The sequence below is a fragment of the Peromyscus maniculatus genome, chromosome 16 (assembly GCF_049852395.1).
Source record: "Peromyscus maniculatus bairdii isolate BWxNUB_F1_BW_parent chromosome 16, HU_Pman_BW_mat_3.1, whole genome shotgun sequence".
NCBI classification, from domain to species: Eukaryota; Metazoa; Chordata; class Mammalia; order Rodentia; family Cricetidae; genus Peromyscus; species Peromyscus maniculatus.
In genome coordinates this window covers 46,701,473-46,721,217 of record NC_134867.1, presented here as the reverse complement: position 1 = coordinate 46,721,217, position 19,745 = coordinate 46,701,473, and the positions used below count along the sequence as shown (strand labels likewise).

General features: G+C 40.9%; 1 protein-coding gene across 14 annotated transcripts in view; it reads right to left on the bottom strand.

The window, feature by feature from the left end:
* The window catches only part of Utrn (utrophin), a 507,746-nt gene that overhangs the window by 137,806 nt on the left and 350,195 nt on the right, over window positions 1-19,745 (bottom strand). For all 14 annotated transcript variants that reach the window (XR_013045087.1, XM_076552746.1, XM_076552748.1 and 11 more), the window contains one exon: window positions 6,424-6,580. Coding sequence is in view for 13 of the 14 variants with exons in the window: in XM_076552746.1 (XP_076408861.1) it covers window positions 6,424-6,580 (157 nt within the window). In the remaining variant the exon portion in view is untranslated. The remainder of the gene's footprint in view (window positions 1-6,423; window positions 6,581-19,745) is intronic.

The window sequence follows — 19,745 nt, the reverse complement described above, 5'->3', positions numbered from 1 at the left end:
TAGGAGCAGGAATTGGAGCATCCTAGGACAAGTTCTACTTTAGACCCAAGCTCTCTGTGTGATGCAAAATCTTGGTTTGTTAACTTGATACCCTTGGGAACTTAAGTGGAGGAAGCGTCTCCATCAGGTTGTCATGTGGCCGTACCTGTGGGGGATTTTCTTAATTGCTAATTGATGTAGGAGGACCCAATTCCCTGCTCACCCTAGACAGTTAGGCCCAGGTTGTAGAAGAAGGGTAGCTGAGCAAGCCAGTAGGCAGCACTCTTCCTTGGCCTCTGCTTCAGTTCCTGCCTCCAGGTTCCTGTCTTGAGCTCTTGCTTTGGCTTGCCATGGTGGATGATAGAATGGTACCTATAAGCCTTGCCTTGTCCAAGTTGCTTTGGGTCCATGTCTTATCACAGCAACTGAGAAGCAATCTAGGACAATCTGTTTACTCATCTGGTGAGATAGATAGAAGCAAGCTGCTCATGCTACCACTGCCATGGGCAGGAACCATTACGAGAATGTTGCCATACCTTCCCTGACATGAAACTGAGCGTCAAAACAAATCCTTCCCCTGATGAGTCATTTTTGCTAGACAAGAAAATAACTACCACAACAAGTAACACATTTCTTTAAATTATGCTGTAATTGTACTAACGCATAATGATTATGCTCTAATTCTAATCACGTGCACTTATATTAATGTAAACTAATAATAATTATACCCATCTGCACCATATGTATAATTACATAATTTTAAAAATTACTCTTGGTTGTTGGGAAAGAAAGCAGCTTTTGACAGAATATGCATAATTGAGTAAAATGATACACTGCCCTATGGCACTTCACATTTTTGAAAATTATTGTCATTCACGCTATTCCATTTGGAATCATTCTGCAGAGGAGTTAGGAGTACTCAGCATGGTTTGAATGTTTATGTTTCTCTAAAACCTGCAAGCTGTGAGTCTCGCTTCACAGCTAGAGTAGCAGGAGAAGACAGTCTCTGAGAGCTCACTAGATCATGAGGGAGGAAGCTTCAAGCATGGAATTCACCCCCTTAAAAAGAAGCCCTTTCCACCATGCAAGGAAAGAGAAGGATACTCTCTGAACCGGAAGCAGTCACCCACCACCAGTCCTCACATCTCCCTGTTTTTTGATGTTGGATTTTCAGCCTCCAGAACTCTAAGAAGTAAGTGACTGGTGTTTCCCAAGCTAGCCAACTGGCTATATTTTATTAGCATGTCTAAACTGACTAAAATAATACCATTCCCATTTCATTTGTGTGGAGAGTGAAGACTGGGTAAAGTCAGTTAACATATTCAGAGTCACCCAGGATGGCAGTGCCAAAACCAGCTCTGAAGTGAAGGTATTCTTCTTTTAGTTCAAGGACCCTCCCTCTTCTCCCATCTCCCCAGAAACAATGCCTGCTCACATCTCTCACCCACACTACCACACACATAAGCAGCCAGCTGCAACTCTTAACCCACTCCAGTGCACCCTGAACCCCATGCCAAGAGAGTCCCAGTGGACTGTCTACCCAGCACACTTGTATCTCACACCGAGGAAGGACTCAGCACACCTCTAATTTTCACAGCTTCACTCACAACACAATAGCAAATAGTAAAACCTAAAGAAAAGGTATGGAAGAATCGGGCTTTTAGCCTTAATGTTTTCTCCTAAATTTTTCCTTCCTGTATAATTCACAGGGGCAAAGCCTGGTGTGATATCAAGTAATATACTTATGAGCATATGACAGCCACCCTGAGTGAACCAGCGGCAATGACCAACACAGAATCTTTACCCTACATGCATGCACACTGCTCTGTATCATCAGATCATATTCCACAGCAAAATAGATAACTGGTGATTTGTTTCTATTAAACTCTGTGAGTTACTTTTCTCAACAAATGAATGCTATTAATTTAGTAGAACTGTATTGTTGTATATAATATTAGTCCTTAAAATAGTTTAATGTTTACTTTTTAACCCATAGCAGAAGGTAGATAAAGAAGTATACAGTAAAAAGGTGGTAGCGAGTTGACTATAGATAGTATCACCCATCAATTCAAGCCAGGAAAGTGACACTGAAGAGAATAAAAGCACATGGGGCAGAAACAAAAGCAAAAATATGAGAATGTATTCATGCTGCTGGGAACAACGTTGGTACAATATAGTCCAACACACGTGACCAGAACCAATGTTTAAAGTAGCCTTTCTGGGTTAGAATCCTAGATGGTGCCGCCATGACTCTTCCTTCTCATAGTCATCCTTTTGACAACTGGCTCCCCCTCTTCTTCATTTTGAGAGGGTATCCACACAATGACCCTATCACTACCCTAGCTTCTCAGAGCGCCGCCACTGGTTTTCGCCCAAGGCCCTTGCTCCCCACCCTCTTCATACAAACCAACAAACGACGTTCACAGGAATATCATTAACAGTAACCCACCCCCCAACACACACACCTCATGAATATCCTTTGTTTATCTAACACCTGCTGTCTTTACACATCACCCACACACACAAATTGTGCAACCAGAACAATTGCTCAGCCCAATCACTTAGCCTAATCACCAGCATCAAGCCATCCCATAATGTTGGCCTGCCATGTTGTGGAAAGCTTCCTAGGTTAACTTACCCGCTTTCAGACTGTACTCTCTTCAAATCTATACATCTTTTTCCTGCTACCCCTACCCACTCCCCAGCCTAGTACTGGGGATTGAACCAAGGGCTTTGTGAATACTAGGCAAGTACTCTACCACTGAGCTACATCTCTAGCCCTCCTTCTTCTATTCAGTTAATGATCTTGCTTTCCATTTCATTGATAACACTTACATATTTCCCAACTCAAGTCCATCAAACCATTTCTATCCATGTCTATACATTTCATGTATTTTGCTATTGAGACAGTTAACTCTCTGTAGTCCTACCTAAAACCAGCTCCCCAGCAGTTCAATGGGCCCTATCTAGTCATTTCTCCATCAGACCTTCTTTGCTACGTCATTGATTTTTCTCTGCTTTCCAGAGTCATTTCCATAAGCACAGAGAATTATTCTCCATCTTTATAAAACGATTACTAGATTGCATATTCCTCCTGAATCTGCTCCTTCATACCTGCTCTTTCTTGTAAAAGTTTCTCGAATAAACTTCTGTATTTCTGCCTGTATTCTCTCTGGAGTCTAATCCAATCATGCTTCAGACTCCACCACGTTACTAAACTCACCCTTGTTCAAGGCAACGAGCCAGCCTTCAAGATGTCTGGTGTTCTGTTCTCTTCTCAATCTTCAGCAGTATTAGATCTTTGTTTGCACAATGCCCTCGGTACAGTACTCTGCTTGGTACCCTAGACTCGGCTCCCTCTGGGTTCTTCTGTACTGCCATCTCAGTCTCAACTTCCTGACCTGTAAAATCCAGGTTCCTCGCTGCTCACTCCTTACACTCCATTTGTCTATCTATAATCACTTCCAGCGAGGCTCCATCCAATCCTGTGGCTGATCTATGCATTACAATTTTTTTCTCTGACTCTGACCTTTCCCCTAACTTCAAGTTTACATATTCCACTTCCTAATGAGCATGGACAGCTTATCACGTTAAATCTCAAGGTCCTGACTTACCTGCCCTGTCCGTTCCTTCACTTTTCCCATTGTCTAAATGAAACTTCTGCTTTTCATTTACTTTGTCCAAAAACTTTTGCTCCGTGACAAACCTCAGTCTCTCCCTTTCAAATCCTGTATTCAATCCTGCAGCTACCAATCCTGTTCTTCTCCTTCTAAATGTATTTAGAAACCAGCTGCTCTTCTTTCTTCTTACTGTTATGCCATCTCAGTCAAGAACCAGGTTTTGAGTTATTTGTTCATTTTTTTCTGATGTATTCATTTTTATTTTATATGTGTAAGTGCATAGATGCATAAACACTACAAGCATGCCTGCTGCCTATGGAGGCCAGATGGAATTGGATGCCCTGGCACTGGAGTTAAGTTATGGATGGCCATGAACATCCAAGTGGGTGGGTGCTAATAACCAAACCTGGGTAAGTGCTCCTAACCCCTGAACAATTTTTCCAACATCTTCATATATTTATTTTTGTGGTTCTGGGAACGAATCAGGAGCCTTGCACACGATGGAAGCATTCCACTACTGAATGACACTCCCAGCTACAAAAAACAGGTTTTTGTACAGCACTGACTCATCAGTGACAAGCAGAGTACCCAGTGTGTATCTGCTGCTCATAAACACTGACATGATTACCAGCATCTTTATCAGCATTATCTTGATCATGTCAATGCCTGGGGCTAAAGTGTTACAGCAGGGTAACTCATGAAGGACTATAAGACAGAGTGTGGCCAGGCGGTGGTGTCACACGCCTTTAATCACAGCACTCGGGAGGCAAAGGCAGGTGGATCTTTGTGAGTTCGAGGCCAGCCTGGTTTACAGAGCGAGATCCAGGAAAGGCACAAGAGCTACACAAAGAAACCCTGTCTCGAAAAAAAAAATAAAGTGTGATGGTTCTAAAGTCAGGCAACACCACTGAGAGGCACAGACAAGAAAACAGTCAGGACTGAGTAGGAGGGCGAACGCAATTGTGCTGTGGCCAAGGTTCTGTGAGGAGAGGAAAATGACTTCATACCTAAGAATTGAGTTTTATTCAAAACTAGTGAGGCATGGTCACCAGCAGGATTTACTGCACACGTGGAACACTAAGTACTATTAGAGAAGCTTGGTATTACTTGATTTCCTTACCAACGCCTGAACTGCAGGAAGGAAATAATCACAATACAGAAGAAAGCTGAAACAATACAGAGACAATACTCTCTAAACCAGGCATGGAGAGTAAACCTTTAATCCCAGCAATCAGGAGGAGGAAGAAAGAGGGTCTCTGTGAGTTTAGGGACAACCTGGTCTACATAGCAAGTTCAGGACGACATAGAGAATCTGTCTCAAGCAAACAACTAAAAGAAAAAAAAATTCGGTGATTTTTGCAAATTTACTAATTTAAAATCCACTACTGTTGTCGATTTTAGAGCAACAATGTCTCTGTCTTTCTATTTCAGAGTTATCTCTCCATCGTGTTCTCTTTCCACTGAAATAGTAATTTTATTCACTTAGCACAAGGGTCAGAATAAAATAAAATTCAAGGTCCTGTCAATATCTGTTAGAACATCTTATTAAATAGATGGTATCTTGTACCAGGAAAGCATATATTAGCGTTCATCTGTTATGGGAACAGGCACATAATGTTGGATTAAAATATACAGACTTAGAATGAGAATTGGCACTGCATATGAGTAGGAAAAACACAATAGAACTGAATGATATGCAATATGTGAGAAAATAGTACAAAAGGATATAAATAAAGTAATGGAACTCAGACTCGGCAAAGATATAGCACTGAGGGAAATGTCAGATGAGATTTCAGGATTAATTGTTGATTCATCAGAATAAAAGCACAAGTGTGTATAGGGATGGATGTCTGTGAAGAAGAAAAATGTAACTTAAAGAAAGATGGAAGTTTAGGGAAATAAAACATAAAATGAACTTCATTTCATACTGTGGTCTTCGTTTGATACAGGACTGAAATCCGCCCTACAGTTTTTCTCTACTTTTATTTTCGATAACAAGATGGTCTCAGGTTTAGTTGTTTCTTTTAGCCTCTTGCAAACTGGACAAGTGGCTCTACCATGGAGCCACATCCTTAGAACGACTTTGCAATTTCATTTCTGTATTTATTCATTTCCTTGAGACGGGGGTCTTGGTATATCGCCTTTGCTGGCCTCAAACTCACAGCGATCCTCCTGCTCCTGCCTCCTGAGTGTTGGAATCGAGGGCATACCAGCACCCCACTCCACTGTGTAATTCTTTCTGACAGCAGGACTTCTGCACGCACGGTGAAGTTGCCGTCGGGAGGTGCAGCAGCGAGCACAACCCTGCAATCCAATCCTAGCACTTGGAGCCTGAAGCTGGAGGATCGATACAAGGTTGAGATGAACTCAGGTTACATGGTGCGTCTGAGGCCAGACTGGGCTACAAAGCAAGATCCTATCTTTAAAATGCATGCACATATGCATACATTCATACATGCATGCATGCTTACATCAAAATAAAGGATAACTTGTAGTTTGAAGTGTTTTCCAATATACTGATATCCAACGAATTCTATTAGAAAGCTAGATAAAGTTCATGATAAACTAGAATCAATATTCTGCTTTGGATAGCTGAGGTATGAAAGTATTTAGTTAAATATGAACAAACCAAGAAACAGGAAACAAACGAAAGCAAAGAATATAATTAAATAAAATGTCCAGATATCGAAAACTAAAAGTCAAAGAGGGGAAAGCTACGGTAATTAGTTTATATTTCCATTGTTCTAGAACTTCATTCAATGTACTTACCCAAACTGAATTTAAAATAAATAAATAAACAGTGCCCGATGGACAGCACACTGACCTTGCAGTGGTCATACTGAAGCTGTAAGGCAGGAACGTCCCCTCCGATGGGCATCTGCTTCTTCAGCTCTTCATCTTTCATATTTAGCCATTTGATCAGGTCTTCAAGAGATGCCAGCAGCCGGTTCCACTTCTCAGCACTGGCCTCCAAATGGGCCCTGTGGACAGACAAAGATGACCACATGAAGAAGTGCCAGTGGCCAGTTACAACTGAAAAGTGATACACACTCAGGTGGCCTACGTGTGTCCTGTGTGACCAAATAACACTCACTTCCCAAATAAAAAAAAAAGACTGACTCTGCGCACAGACAACATACCCTGTGAGAAACAGTTATATCAAAAAAGCTCTATTATCCAGGCTATGTCCATACTACATTAAGTTACAGACCAGGTTCTGATAGCTCACATCCACTATACACATATTAAATACAGAGATTTAAAGAATCTTCCTCACTTTTATCTAAATACATAGTGAGAGGGAGGAGAGAAATGGAACGCATATAAAACATCTGGGGCCTGTTTGTTGTTTCATGTCTTTAGTCCCAGCACTCAGGAGACAGAGGCAAGCAGATCTCCGTGAGTTCAAGACCAGCCTGGTCTACATAGATTATGTAGGCAATCCAGAGATGAACAGTGAGGCCTTGTTTCCACAAAGAAAAAGAAAAAAGGAAGAAAGAGAAGAAGAAAAAAGAGAAAAAGAAAGATAGACACTGATTATTACCTTTTACAATTAAAAGGACATTTATTTAAAACTTTATATTCAAAGATTATTTTTCTCTCTAAATGGAAAAAAAGAAGACCGATCTTTTAAGAAGAAGGGGGTCATTAACCCTCAGTTTTTCTTATAATCAAGTAAATTGTTAGAAGTAAGACATTAGAAATACTTCCAATTTCTAATTGTTGGAATTTCTAATTCCAAACTGTTAAAAAACAAAAACAACAACAATAAAAAAAAAGAAAAAAAAAACAAACAGTAAGTCATCTGTGGTGGTTTGAAAGAAAATGGTTCCCAAAGGTAGTGGCACTATTAGGAGGTGTGGCCTTGTTGGAGTAGATGTGGCCTTGTAGGAGGAAATGTGTCACTGTGGGAATAGGCTTTAAGATCTCCTTTGCTCAAGCTATGCCCAGCGTGGTACACAATTCACTTCCTGCTGCCTGCAGATCAAGATATAGAACTCTCAGCTCCTTCTCTAGCACCATGTCTGTCTGCACGCTGCCATGTCCCACCATGATGATAATGGACTAAACCTCTGAAACTGTAAGCCAGCCCTAATTAAATGTTTTCCTTTATAAGAGCTGCCATGGCCATGGTGTTTCTTCACAGCAATAGAAACCCTAAGACAACATTATTAACTAGGACACTACTTGGCCTTAGGTTGGCTAGTATCCTGTGCCAAACTGCCATGTGAACAGAAAACAAGTAGGCAAAAATCACTGACCACAGTATTTTATACACTTATTTATTTACTTATTAAATAAATAAATATATACATATTAAGTAAATAAATATATACATATCAAGAATTAAACTGGGGGCCTTGTACATGTTAGGTATTCTGATGTGTATACATACACACACACACACACACACACACACACACACACACACACACTGACTTAATGGTGACATCTTTGTTTTATTAATTATTTCCCCTTTTAACACAGCCATCAATTACAAACTTCATAACCCAGGATGATTTTAGGAAATAGTTGGTTACAGTTCTAGCAGAGTGAAATCACTTAAGAACCTTAGCATTAATCAGAGGAAAAAATTCTGCTTTGTTCTTATTAAGGCCCTAGAAGAAGCCCACCCATGCAGCCTGGGTGCATAGAAGGGCTGTATTTAAAAACACGTACTATTTAGAGCAGCGGTTCTCAACCTTCCTAATGCTCTGACCTTTTAATACGGTTCCTCATCTTGTGGTGACCCCCAACCATAAAATTATTTTTGTTGTTATTACTTCATAACTGTAATTTTGCTACTGTTATGAATCATAATGTAAATATCTGTGCTTTCCAATGGTCGTAGGTGACCCCTGTGACAGGATCATTCAACCCCCAAAGGGGTCACGACTCACAGGTTGAGAATCTCCAGGAATTCAAGGAATTGGACTTTTCTCAGTACTGCGGTACCCAAGTGGACAGTCATGAATGTGGATTTAGTGCTAAGCTGGCAAGATAGACTGTCTACCCTGTCTGTGATCAATCTGGCTGAGAGGGTCAAGGTTGTTGGAGATTCACACAGTCTCATTACACAACATCTTCCAAAGGGAAGGACTTAAAGGGGTGAGGTTCATGTATGTATGAGTTATCTGGGGAGCTTCAGCTATATAGAACATACATTCAGGCTCCATGTCTTCAAAGACTACTTTTACCATGATAATGGCATTATGATCCTCACCTCCATAAATCCCATCCTTTACCAAGGCCATGCAAGCAACCCACCAGGATCAGCCACTCCTGTCACTCAGACCTCTCAGGCATTTCTGGTGCCCATCTGATCCACTTTAGCTTTTGTCTCAAAGCTAACAGCTCTTGCTATAGGTAACCCAACAAGTATTACTTCATTGGTCACACTTACATGCTATTTCCAGCAGAAGACTGTGGTGATATTGTGTTCCCCAAAATATTGTGCACCCTAATCAACTTATCTGGGGTCAGAGAACAGAACAGCCACTACATATAGAGGCCAGAAAATGGTGGCACACACACACCTTTAATCCTAGCATTCCAGAGGCAGAGATCTATCCGGATCTCTGTGAGTTCAAGGCCACACTGGAAAAAGTCAGGCATGGTGACTCATGCCTTTAATCACAGCAAGTAATGACAGGAAGCAGAAAGATATATAAGGCATGAAAACAAGGAACTAGAGCTGGTTAAGCTTTTAGGCTTTTGAGCAGCACAGTTCAGCTGAGATTCATTCAGATGAGGACTCAGAGGCTTCCAGTCTGAGGAAACAGGATCAGCTGAGGAACTGGCAAGGTGAGGTGGCTGTGGCTTGTTCTGCTTCTCTGATCTTCCAGCATTCACCCCAATCCCTGGCTCCAGGTTTGTTTTTATTAATAAGACTTTCTAACAACTTGTGCTACAGTAGATATTCACTGACATCCTAAGTCTTGGTTAAAAGTTAATCTAGTTCATCTCTACTTCACAAGACAATAACCAGAGTCTACCATCCAATATTCCTGGCAGAAAAGGAAAAGCTGGTGCTCCAGGCTCACCTGAAAATCCCACGAGCCTGCATCCACATAGTAACTGCAAAGGCCAATTATCTTCCCATCTAGTCACAGCTGCACTGCCACCTGGCTAATAAAACCAGCTACTCAAACTTGAACATTCTCTGCCCCATTCCGAAAGGTTAGCTGTAAAATCCTAAGACATGAATTTTAAGTCTTAAAGACGTCTAAAGCATTTTCTAATTATCTCAAAACTGGGTGGTTTGAAACTTCCTTTTAGTTGAGCTAGTTTAGTTTAGATGGATTGGTGGACAGAGGGTTTGCTGTGCAAGCGTGAAAACTGGGCTTTGGATCCCCAGAATCCACATCAAGAAAGCCAGGCAGGCAAGGTGGCTACCTTTAATCCCAGCCCTGGGGGTGGGAGGTGGATACAAAGACAGCCAGCTACAGTGGCTGGAATCCATGAGCTCTGAGTTCAGCTGGCAACCCTGACTCAATTAAGTAGAGAACAACGGTGGAAGACACCGGACTTCTGGCCTCCTCCACACTTACATGTGTGTGCATGCGACCACACACGCACATATACACACAACACACACACACATAAAAACATTCCTTTTCTTTCTTTCTTTTTTTTTTCAAGACAAGGTTTCTGTGTGGTTTTGGTGCCTGTCCTGGATCTCGCTCTGTAGACCAGGCTGGCCTCGAACTCACAGAGATCCATCTGGCTCTGTCTCCCACGTGCCGGGATTAAAGGCATGTGCCACCCCCCCCCCATTTTCTTTCTTCTACTATTGTTTCTACTTCTTCCACGGATGTTAGGATTTACCTAACTTGATAAAATGGTCTTTTGTCAACATCCTGAGTCTGCTTGAGCTCCAGCTTTTCTGTATCACTATTAATTTTGAGGAAAAAAAAATTCCCGATAAACAAGTTTTCTTGCCATAGAGCACAGCTAAGTAATTCCAATTGTATGAACTGAAAGCGCTGTACAGTCATAAGCTGCTAATGCAAAATACTTGTTGCATTATGTATGTTTGACAGGGCTGTTACAATTGCTTCCCAACCATGTTTAAATGCAAAAGACAGCTAGAAATCACAGGTTCCAATTCAACCAAGAAGCGCTGAACCTCCTGAGTAAACCACTTATGTGCACATCCCACCTCTTAGTGAGATCTGGTGCTGCGCCCTCAGTGTCTGTAGTTTCAACATCAATCAATAACTAAGCTACATATTATGTTCCTTGGTAATCCAGTCCTACAGGCTTCCTGTAGAGTACACAAATGTCTTTCTCAATGCAATACACTCTTTTCACCGCACAGAAACACTGGAATTGATCATTGAGCATTATGGTGTTCAGGTATTCAGCCCCCGAAGGGCCATCTGTACAAATGAAGGCCATACTTTTTACAAGAGATGCTTTGAAATGAAAATGGAAGCGGCGATTCCATGTGCTTCTCCGCATCTCTGCTTTCCCATAGTAAACACTGAGCTCATCAGACAGAACCTCTGCCTGGCAAACCTGTTCTGCTTATTCTCTAGGACATCGCACCTCCGTACTTAGCAGATTACTACCATATGCCCAAATAGGCACAGGCTTCCATAGTAGCTTATGGAGTTCCTGCTTCATTTCAGTTCTATTTTCATCCTGAAAGATGAAAGAACCCACTGGCCTTTTCCTGGCCAGTGGGTTGAAGGCTTTGTGAGGACAGACTTCATGTCTGTGTTTGGTTTAGCTGTGTTCTCTCACCGTGACTATAACGCGAATTGCCCCAGCACTACAGATAGCAGGCCATCAACATGTTCTGGGCATTTTCAGGGAGAACATTGCTTTGCCTAACTCAGTAGATGTACAACTGCTTCTCAGTAGTGGGCTTAGCACAGTGTCGTCTTTGCACAAGTTCAGTCTCTGGATATGTGGTGTGGGTGGTGCAATAGACCCTTTCATTGACTACAGCATTAACACTAATATCGACAGTGACTTCTGCTTCACACAGGTAGATACCCCTTTCTGGATGAAATCTGTTTTTACACAGCTCTTAGGTTTTACAGCTTTTTACACGAATAGTTATACAAAAATTATAATATAGAGGCTTGTTAGACAAAAATTCATTAAAAGCTTATTTCACCAATCAACGACAGTAGAAAAAGAATTACAGAGAGGAATGCACACTCTTATCTGTTTTAAATCACCAAAATGATTTTTCAAAGGAACTGTCATCAAAGAAGTCATTATACCCTTCCGCAGAATATAAGCATCAACAAAGAAAATAGCATATGTAGGATCATATGCTAAAAGATACCAGTTTGGGGACTAGGGACAGGAAAGAGATGTAGAGTGCTTGCTTAGCACACACAAGATCCTGATGTGATCCCCAGAACCTCATAAACCAGGTGGGGAGGGGGGGAGGCACACCGCCTGTAATCCCAGCACTCAGGAGGTAGAGGCAGAAGGAACACCAGTTCTAGATCCTTTTCAGCTCCACAGTCAGTTCCAAGCCAGCCTGGGATACATGAGACCCCATCCAAAGGAAGGAAAGGAGATGGGGAGAGGGAGGAGAGAGGGGAAAACAGCTGTCATTTATCAATATAAACCAGTGTTCACAGAGCACCCCTTAGGTGCCACACTGCTTCCAGAACGAAAAAGCAAACTGTCAACATTCTAAGGTCAAATTAGGATAAATTCAAGTTCACTAAATACATGCCCAAGACGGGAAATCTGACAGCCGCTCTACAAGGTACAGGACACAGCTCTGGAAGAATGTGGACTTCAACCAACCAAGGCTTTGGTTAAACAGCAGAAAGAGGAAAAATATAGATTGCACACCTATATTGTACACAAGTCAAAACACATTTGCAAAGTTAGTCTCCTAAAGTGTATAAGGGTCTCAGTGAAGAGGAGGCTAAGCCATATCACCTCTGGTAGTATTAAAAAAAAAAACTGTACAGAATGAAATCTGTAATTCTGGGTACAAATATGATTTCTTTTCAGTTTAATATGAAGCCTATTGATTTTTAAATTGTGTTATAAAAACAACAAAAACCTTAACTAATGTAACTAAGAATATAGTTATCATGTAACAACATTCAAAACAGATTATTCCTGCTCCCAAAATGAGCATGAAGACCCACCAAGAAAAACACTGAGTCCTTAAAATTCAGGCACTAAAGAGTACCCCAAAGCTATGATCTGATATGGCTGTCACCTGTGATGTGTGGCTATTGAAACATAAATTTAGGTTCATTAAGATAAATGAGATTTAAATTCAGTTCCTCATTTATACTAGCCACATTGTAAGAGTTCAATATGCCACTTATGGCTAATGGGTCATGAAGAAACCAGATGGACTGGGCTCCTCCTGTCATTGCTGAGAGCCCTGCTGAGACGTTCTAACAGGGAGGGAGTGGAATCTTGTTCTCTTACGTTCAGGAAAAGGAGACTTTAGTTTTATAATGTGGATAGCAAAACCAACTCCTTAAGGTTAAGAATGGAGCTGTAAAATGTCATAACATGTAATATAAAGGATGATGGCAAATGGTCATCTTCTCTAAGGGCTTGAAACGGTGCCCCAAACTTTTAAGAGGCTTATAAAAGAAACGCAAGACAGAATTTTATCTTTGAACTCTGTTTCCATTACAGTTGACAACTTCCCCAGCCTTTGAAATCTCTTGTTAGGATGGATCTATATTAAACATCATTAAGCTGATAAGAGGATATTTAATTAGCATAATCTTACATTCAATAAATTTAATTTTAAAATGTAAGTCATGCCATTCAATCTTGAATTTATTAGTATAATTCCAATTCAGTTTTACAAGTGATCATAAAATAGTGCCAGCATTCTTAAGAGCCTATTTTATAAGTGAAATCTTAAGTCTTCAACTAATTCCTTGTGAACTGACCTGATATATATGTGTGTGTTTATATATATATACATATGTGTATAATGCTATATATATTGTATTTAAGATGCTAAAGAGTATTTAGCCCATTGAATTTTAGTATTTAAAAGGCTTGATCATGGTCATCCAAAAAGACTTTAAAGTAATATTTAAGATAGTTGTTCTAGTGACCATACTATAAAGGACTTAAGAGTAGATTTGATAATAAAAAAAAAAAAAAAAAACAAACTTCAATAAACAGCAGCTATCCTCTTTCTAAAAACAATAAATAAAAAGAAACATTCCCGGGAATGGTAATATCAACTTAAACATGATTTGAAATACAGAATCCACAAATATCTACTCAAAGGAGCAGAGTGGTCATCAATCAAATGGCCTCATCCTCAGAAAATAATTAAGTCATCCAGAGAGAGAGAGACAGAGAGACAGGAGACAGAGAGAGACAGAGAAAGAGAGAGAGAGACAGAGAAAGAGAGAGAGAAGGAGGCTTGGAGTCTAAAGAAAAAACAAGACCTCTGAAGATAGACATGACAGTGAATAAAATAAGAAAATATTCGGAATTATAACACATTATAAGTAGAGAGTATCAAATTATATAAAAGAACCCTTAGCTTCCCCCCCCCCCCAAACACACACACCTTTCTACAGCAACACAAAGCTGGGCTGATGGTTCAGTTGGCAAAATGCTGGGAATTCAAGCATGGGAATCTGAGTTCAGAGTCCCAGCACCCACATACAAGGTGGAGCTTGTAGACTAGCACTGGAGAGGTGGAGACAGGAGGTTCAGTGAGAGAACCTGCCTCAAAAATAAATAAATAAACAAACAAACAAGCAAATGTATAAATGAATAAATAAAAGTGGAGAGCTATAGAGGAAGAGACACATCTTTGATCTCTGGCCTCTGTGTAAGTATGTTTACCTGCAGATGCACCTGAACAGACACATGGTCATGAATACACACACACACACACACACACACACACACACACACACACACACACACACCAAGGAAGTAAGGGAGGGAGGGAAGGAACAGAAGGATGGAGGGAGGAACTAAGGAAGAAAGGAAGGAAAAATTAACCCTAGATCAGCAGGGGATAGAAAGGAAGTAGGTACTAATGTGTTAATGTGTTAACGTGAAAAGCATGCTCAGCATGGGAGGAAATCTAAGAGCCTGGCTTTAACTAGAATGTCTTCCAAAGAACTCCAAGCTGGGTGGAAGGGCTTGAGAAAAGGCCTCCATAAGACCGGCCTGTAGGCAAGTCTACTAGATGTGTGCATGTGTGTGTGTGTGTGGGGGGGGGGGGGGGTAGGTGGGTGCACGTGTGTGTGTGTGTGTGTGCGTGCGTGTACTGTCTTGATAAATGACTGATGTGGGAAGGCCCAGCTCACTGTGGGTGGTACCAGCTCCATGGTCCCGAGTGGTATAAGAAAGCAGGATGCATAAGTCATGAAACCAGATTAGTAAACAAGATTCCCCCATAGTCTCTCTGCTTCAGTTCCTGCCTGGAATTCCTGCCCTGACCACTTTCCATGATAGGCTGTGATAGGTCTGAGTGAAATAAACCCTTTCCTCCACAAATTGCTTTTATTACAGCAACAGAAAACCAAACAGAGACAGAAATTAAGCATTCCATCATTAAGAATACCTGAGAATACATTGAGAATACTTGGGGTGACCAGAGAGGACTTGTAGGGGAGGGGAGAGAATACGATCAAAATATATTGTATGAAAAATATTAGATAAATGAATAAAAAGAAAATGCTGGAAGATGTACATTTTTAAATGTGCTTCAGGTGGCTGGAGTAATGCAATTTAATTATAAATATACTGGATTTAAAAAAATCACAAAGCTATAAAATAGCACATAGATGGCTCCAATAGAGAAGCAGCTAAGGAAGGAAGGGGTCCTGCTGGAGAAGGTCCATCACTTTCACATGAGACTGCTCTAGTGAGGATGCTATACATTAGTTTGATTTGGTTGAACCAGGGCCATCTCTGAGGAATTCATATGACCAGATGGAATATGACCAAACAAGATATGTGCTCTGAAGAGCAGCCTGTCCTTGGTCCGTGGGACCCAGTATCTCAGGGAGGCCAAGATGAAATCGATGGAGGCCCAGGATGAGCCGGTCTATGGGACTTGAGAATAGAACAGGGCTGAAAACTTTCCCAGATAATACAAAGAGAAACTTGAAAATTAAAATATAAAGTGTTTTTTTTTTTCCTGGTGGTGGCAGCACATGCCTTTAATCCCAGTAGAGGGAGAGGCAGGCAGATCTCTGAATTTAAGGCCAGCCTGGTCTACAGAGCAAGTTACAGGACAGTTGCAGCTACAAAGAAAAACCCTGTCTCAAAAATAAATAAATAAAAAAGTAAATAAACAAGCAAACAAACAAATAAGCTGTCAGGGTGGCTATTTCCACCAACAATGAGAGCAGAGGGAAAAGGGTAGAAGGAAAAAATATATCCATATCAAGTAAACAGAAACCACTTAAGCCGGACGGTGGTGATGCGTGCCTTTAATCCCAGCACTCGGGAGGCAGAGGCAGGCGGATCTCTGAGAGTTCGAGGCCAGCCTGGTCTCCATAGTAAGTTCCAGGAAAGGCGCAAAGCTACACAGAGAAACCCTGTCTGGAAAACCAACACCAAACCAAACAAAAAAACAAAAAACAACAACAAAAAAAAAAATCCAGGAACCATATGGTCCTACAGATAAGGAGTGAGATGATAAAGGGGCAGAAATACAGATAAATACGTCTAAAAGAAAAATAGATGGGGAAGTGATGCTGGACTAGCCACGTGAGGCTGCCAGTTAACACTTATCCCTATGTGACCGGGCTCCTTTATCAGACAGTCTTCCAAGCCCAGTTTATGGCTGAGACTCTGATGTTTGGTATCCATAGCAGTCATAAATACTCAGAGTATTCCCACAGGCTTCTAGGTAAGGAAAATGGGGGAAATTAACCTCTATTAAAGATCGTTTCAAGCGAAGTAAGCAATTAAGAGGAAAGGTAATTTCCAATTAATTACAGGGAAGAGTAGTGGATGAGCCTGCAGAAATATAAAAGACATTGGAGAATTTGATACCAACAGAAGGCAATGTGAGCAACAGGCTGGACCCCAGAGGCCAGAAAGGAAACAGCTTGAGGAGTGTCCTGAATATGCAACCCCGCCCATATCATTTGCATATGTAATAAAGTGGGTAGGGCTGGAAATAGATGAGCCCCGAGAGGAATTTTTCTTTGCAATAGACCTTCAGAGAAAGCTTTCTTTTGCCCACTCCTGCATGTAGGGTGCTTCACGTGGAAAGCCACCTTGAGCAGTGACTGCTGGGAATTCTTCATCATTCTAGGGTTGAGTTAGTAATCTAAACTCTAAGCCAATCGCCTTTCTCCTGGCTTCTGTCAGTCATTCCCATGACATTAGGGTTCTTGAGGCCAGCAGAATCCACTTTCCTCTCACGTTTGTTCAGAATCCAGCCTGGATAGAGGGACGCTACTTACTGGTGAATTCCTTGAACATTTCCTACACTCGTGACTAAGATATGAGATGGGTTTGGGAAGGGAGAAATTTCTGTGGCTTCTGAATTAACTAATGCCAAACAAAGCACTAACCAATAATGATAACGAATATATGAACCACTTCCTGTAGACACTTTGTATGAATTAAATGAGACATGCGTGGCAGCCTTATTAAGGAAATTACTCCTAATTCACATATGAGAAAATTGAGGCACACATATGGGTTAACGACTTGCCCACTGTAGCCTAACTGTTACATGGCAATATCAGTGTTTGAAGACGGTGTCTCTCCAAAGTGCAATGCTCCCCAAAACTGTCCTGTTCCACTTCTTTCTAAGCTGAGCTTCCTACGTGTAGGACAACCCAAGACTGAGAAAAATAAACCATTTCATCTCAAATAAATATATAAATGATAAGTGATTTATTTTTGCATATTTGAAGATAAAAATGAAAAGCTATTTCATCTCTAGTTACACATATCAAAGCATGGAAAACACCAGTCAGTCAATATAGATGTAAATATAGCCTTGACACAGGATAAGTGAAGGATATCTCCAGCACAAACAGAATAGGTAGCTGATGCAACCAGAATTTCCAACTGGATCAATAGAGAGAGGACTCGACAGCATCCCATATCCCATCCTGCTTAAGAAATAGAGGGCCTGTATGTTTTTATCTATGAGACCCAGAAGAGCACAAATGTTCCAAAACACACTACCTTAATTCTTAAGAAAATCATCCATAACAGATCATAATGGAAGACTTCTGATCTCTGGCAGTCACTGCAAGGATTCCCAACACCAACTGAAGCAGATTTACTCACCCAACCTTGCATGTGAAGAATAGCCTAGAATCTACATTTATGGGGTCTACAGAGACTGAGAAACTGTCAAATCATTCTACTTAGTCTTCCCGACAGTCAAGTGGGTTGGATACTGATAGTACAATCTGGCAAAGTAAAGAGGGGTGAAGTAATTTGTCCAAGATCAGAAAATAAATAGTAAAGGGCAAGAATCAAATTTGGGGTCATCTGGTTTTACGGTTATGCACATTCAACACCTGATACAACCAAATCTAAGGCTTTCTCCCAACATTCCTCTTTTGAATTATCACTCTCACTAACATGTTCCTCTGTCAGCATTCCCTTAACTTATTGCCAATTAGAAAAACCCTGACATCTACTGAATATGACCTTAAAATATGCTTAAATCCAACAATGGCACCATTCTGTTACTCTGGGTGATCTATCAATGCTGTCCCCTTGACAGACTTCTGATCTTAAGGCTCATACTTACTGAATTTTACTCTTACCCAAAGTAGACATGAATCATCACTTTCCATTTTAGTGTCCATAACAGACATTTAATCTCAATAAATACAACTTCAAATTAGATGTAAAAACTTGATGAAGCAAAATAATTTCAATACCAAGAGATAAAAAGATCTACATTTACCAGGTAGTGGTGGTGCATGCTGTAGCTAGAGTTTTCCTGCCTTGCTCACAGTCAGGACAAATCTTTGTCACCCGCCAGTCCCACAGCCACTCAGACCCAACCAAGTAAACACAGAGACTTATATTGCTTACAAACTGTATGGCCGTGGCAGGCTTCTTGCTAACTGTTCTTATATCTTAAATTAACCCATTTCTACAAATCTATACCTAGCCACATGGCTGGTGGCTTACCGGCGTCTTTACATGCTGCTTGTCCTGGCGGTGGCTGCAGTGTCTCTCCCCCCTCCTTCCTGTTTCCCCAATTCTCCTCTCTCTTTGTCCCGCCTATACTTCCTGCCTGGTCACTGGCCATCAGTGTTTTATTTATATAAAACGATATCCACAGCAGCATGCCTTTAACCCCAGAACTCTCAAAGCAAAGACAGGTGGATCTCTGTGAGTTTGGGGCTAGCCTGGTCTACAAAGAAAGTTCCAGGACAACCAGAGTTGTTACACAGAGAAATACTGTCTCAAAAAACCAAAAGAAAAAAAAATCTACATTCAAACTCTGGTTTGCATCTTATTAGTTCAATCTTTATAGTCAATACATTTATCTTTCCTCATATAAAAATTCTGACCATGAGCTATACCAGGATTCTTTTTCAAGAACACTCAGGGGCCACTTAACAACACAGACACCTTCTGAGAAGCCATAAGATCCCAAAAGGTGAAGCCCTAAGATCCCGAAAGCATGAATTAAGTAATATAGTTGTGTGAGACTGACTACTATACACTTTACATGGCTACTAAGTAAAGTAATTGTTCTAAATGGGCATGATGGCACTTGTCTATAATCTCAGCACTCTGTGGATGAAGGATGAAGAAGAGGTAAAGGCCAGGGCCTAGAGAGATAGTTCACAAGTTACTGCTCATGCAGAGGACTCAGGCTGGTTCCCAGTATCTACATGGCAGCTCACAGTTACCCATAATTCCAGTTCCAGGGGACACAACATCCTCTTCTGTCCCCATGGACTGCTACACACACGGTGCACATACATTTACAAGGGTCATATATATGCAAATAATAAAAATAAAGGAATTTTTCTGGTGTTTTTTTTTTTTTGTTGTTGTTGTTGTTTGTTTTTGTGGCTTTTTGTTTTTGTTTTAAGGAAAGCATTAAAGACCAACCTTAGCTATATAACAAACTCAAAACCAGTCTGGGCTATAGGACACTTATCTATAAAAGGTGTATTCCTTTAATTCCAGCACTTGAGAGGCAAAGTCAAG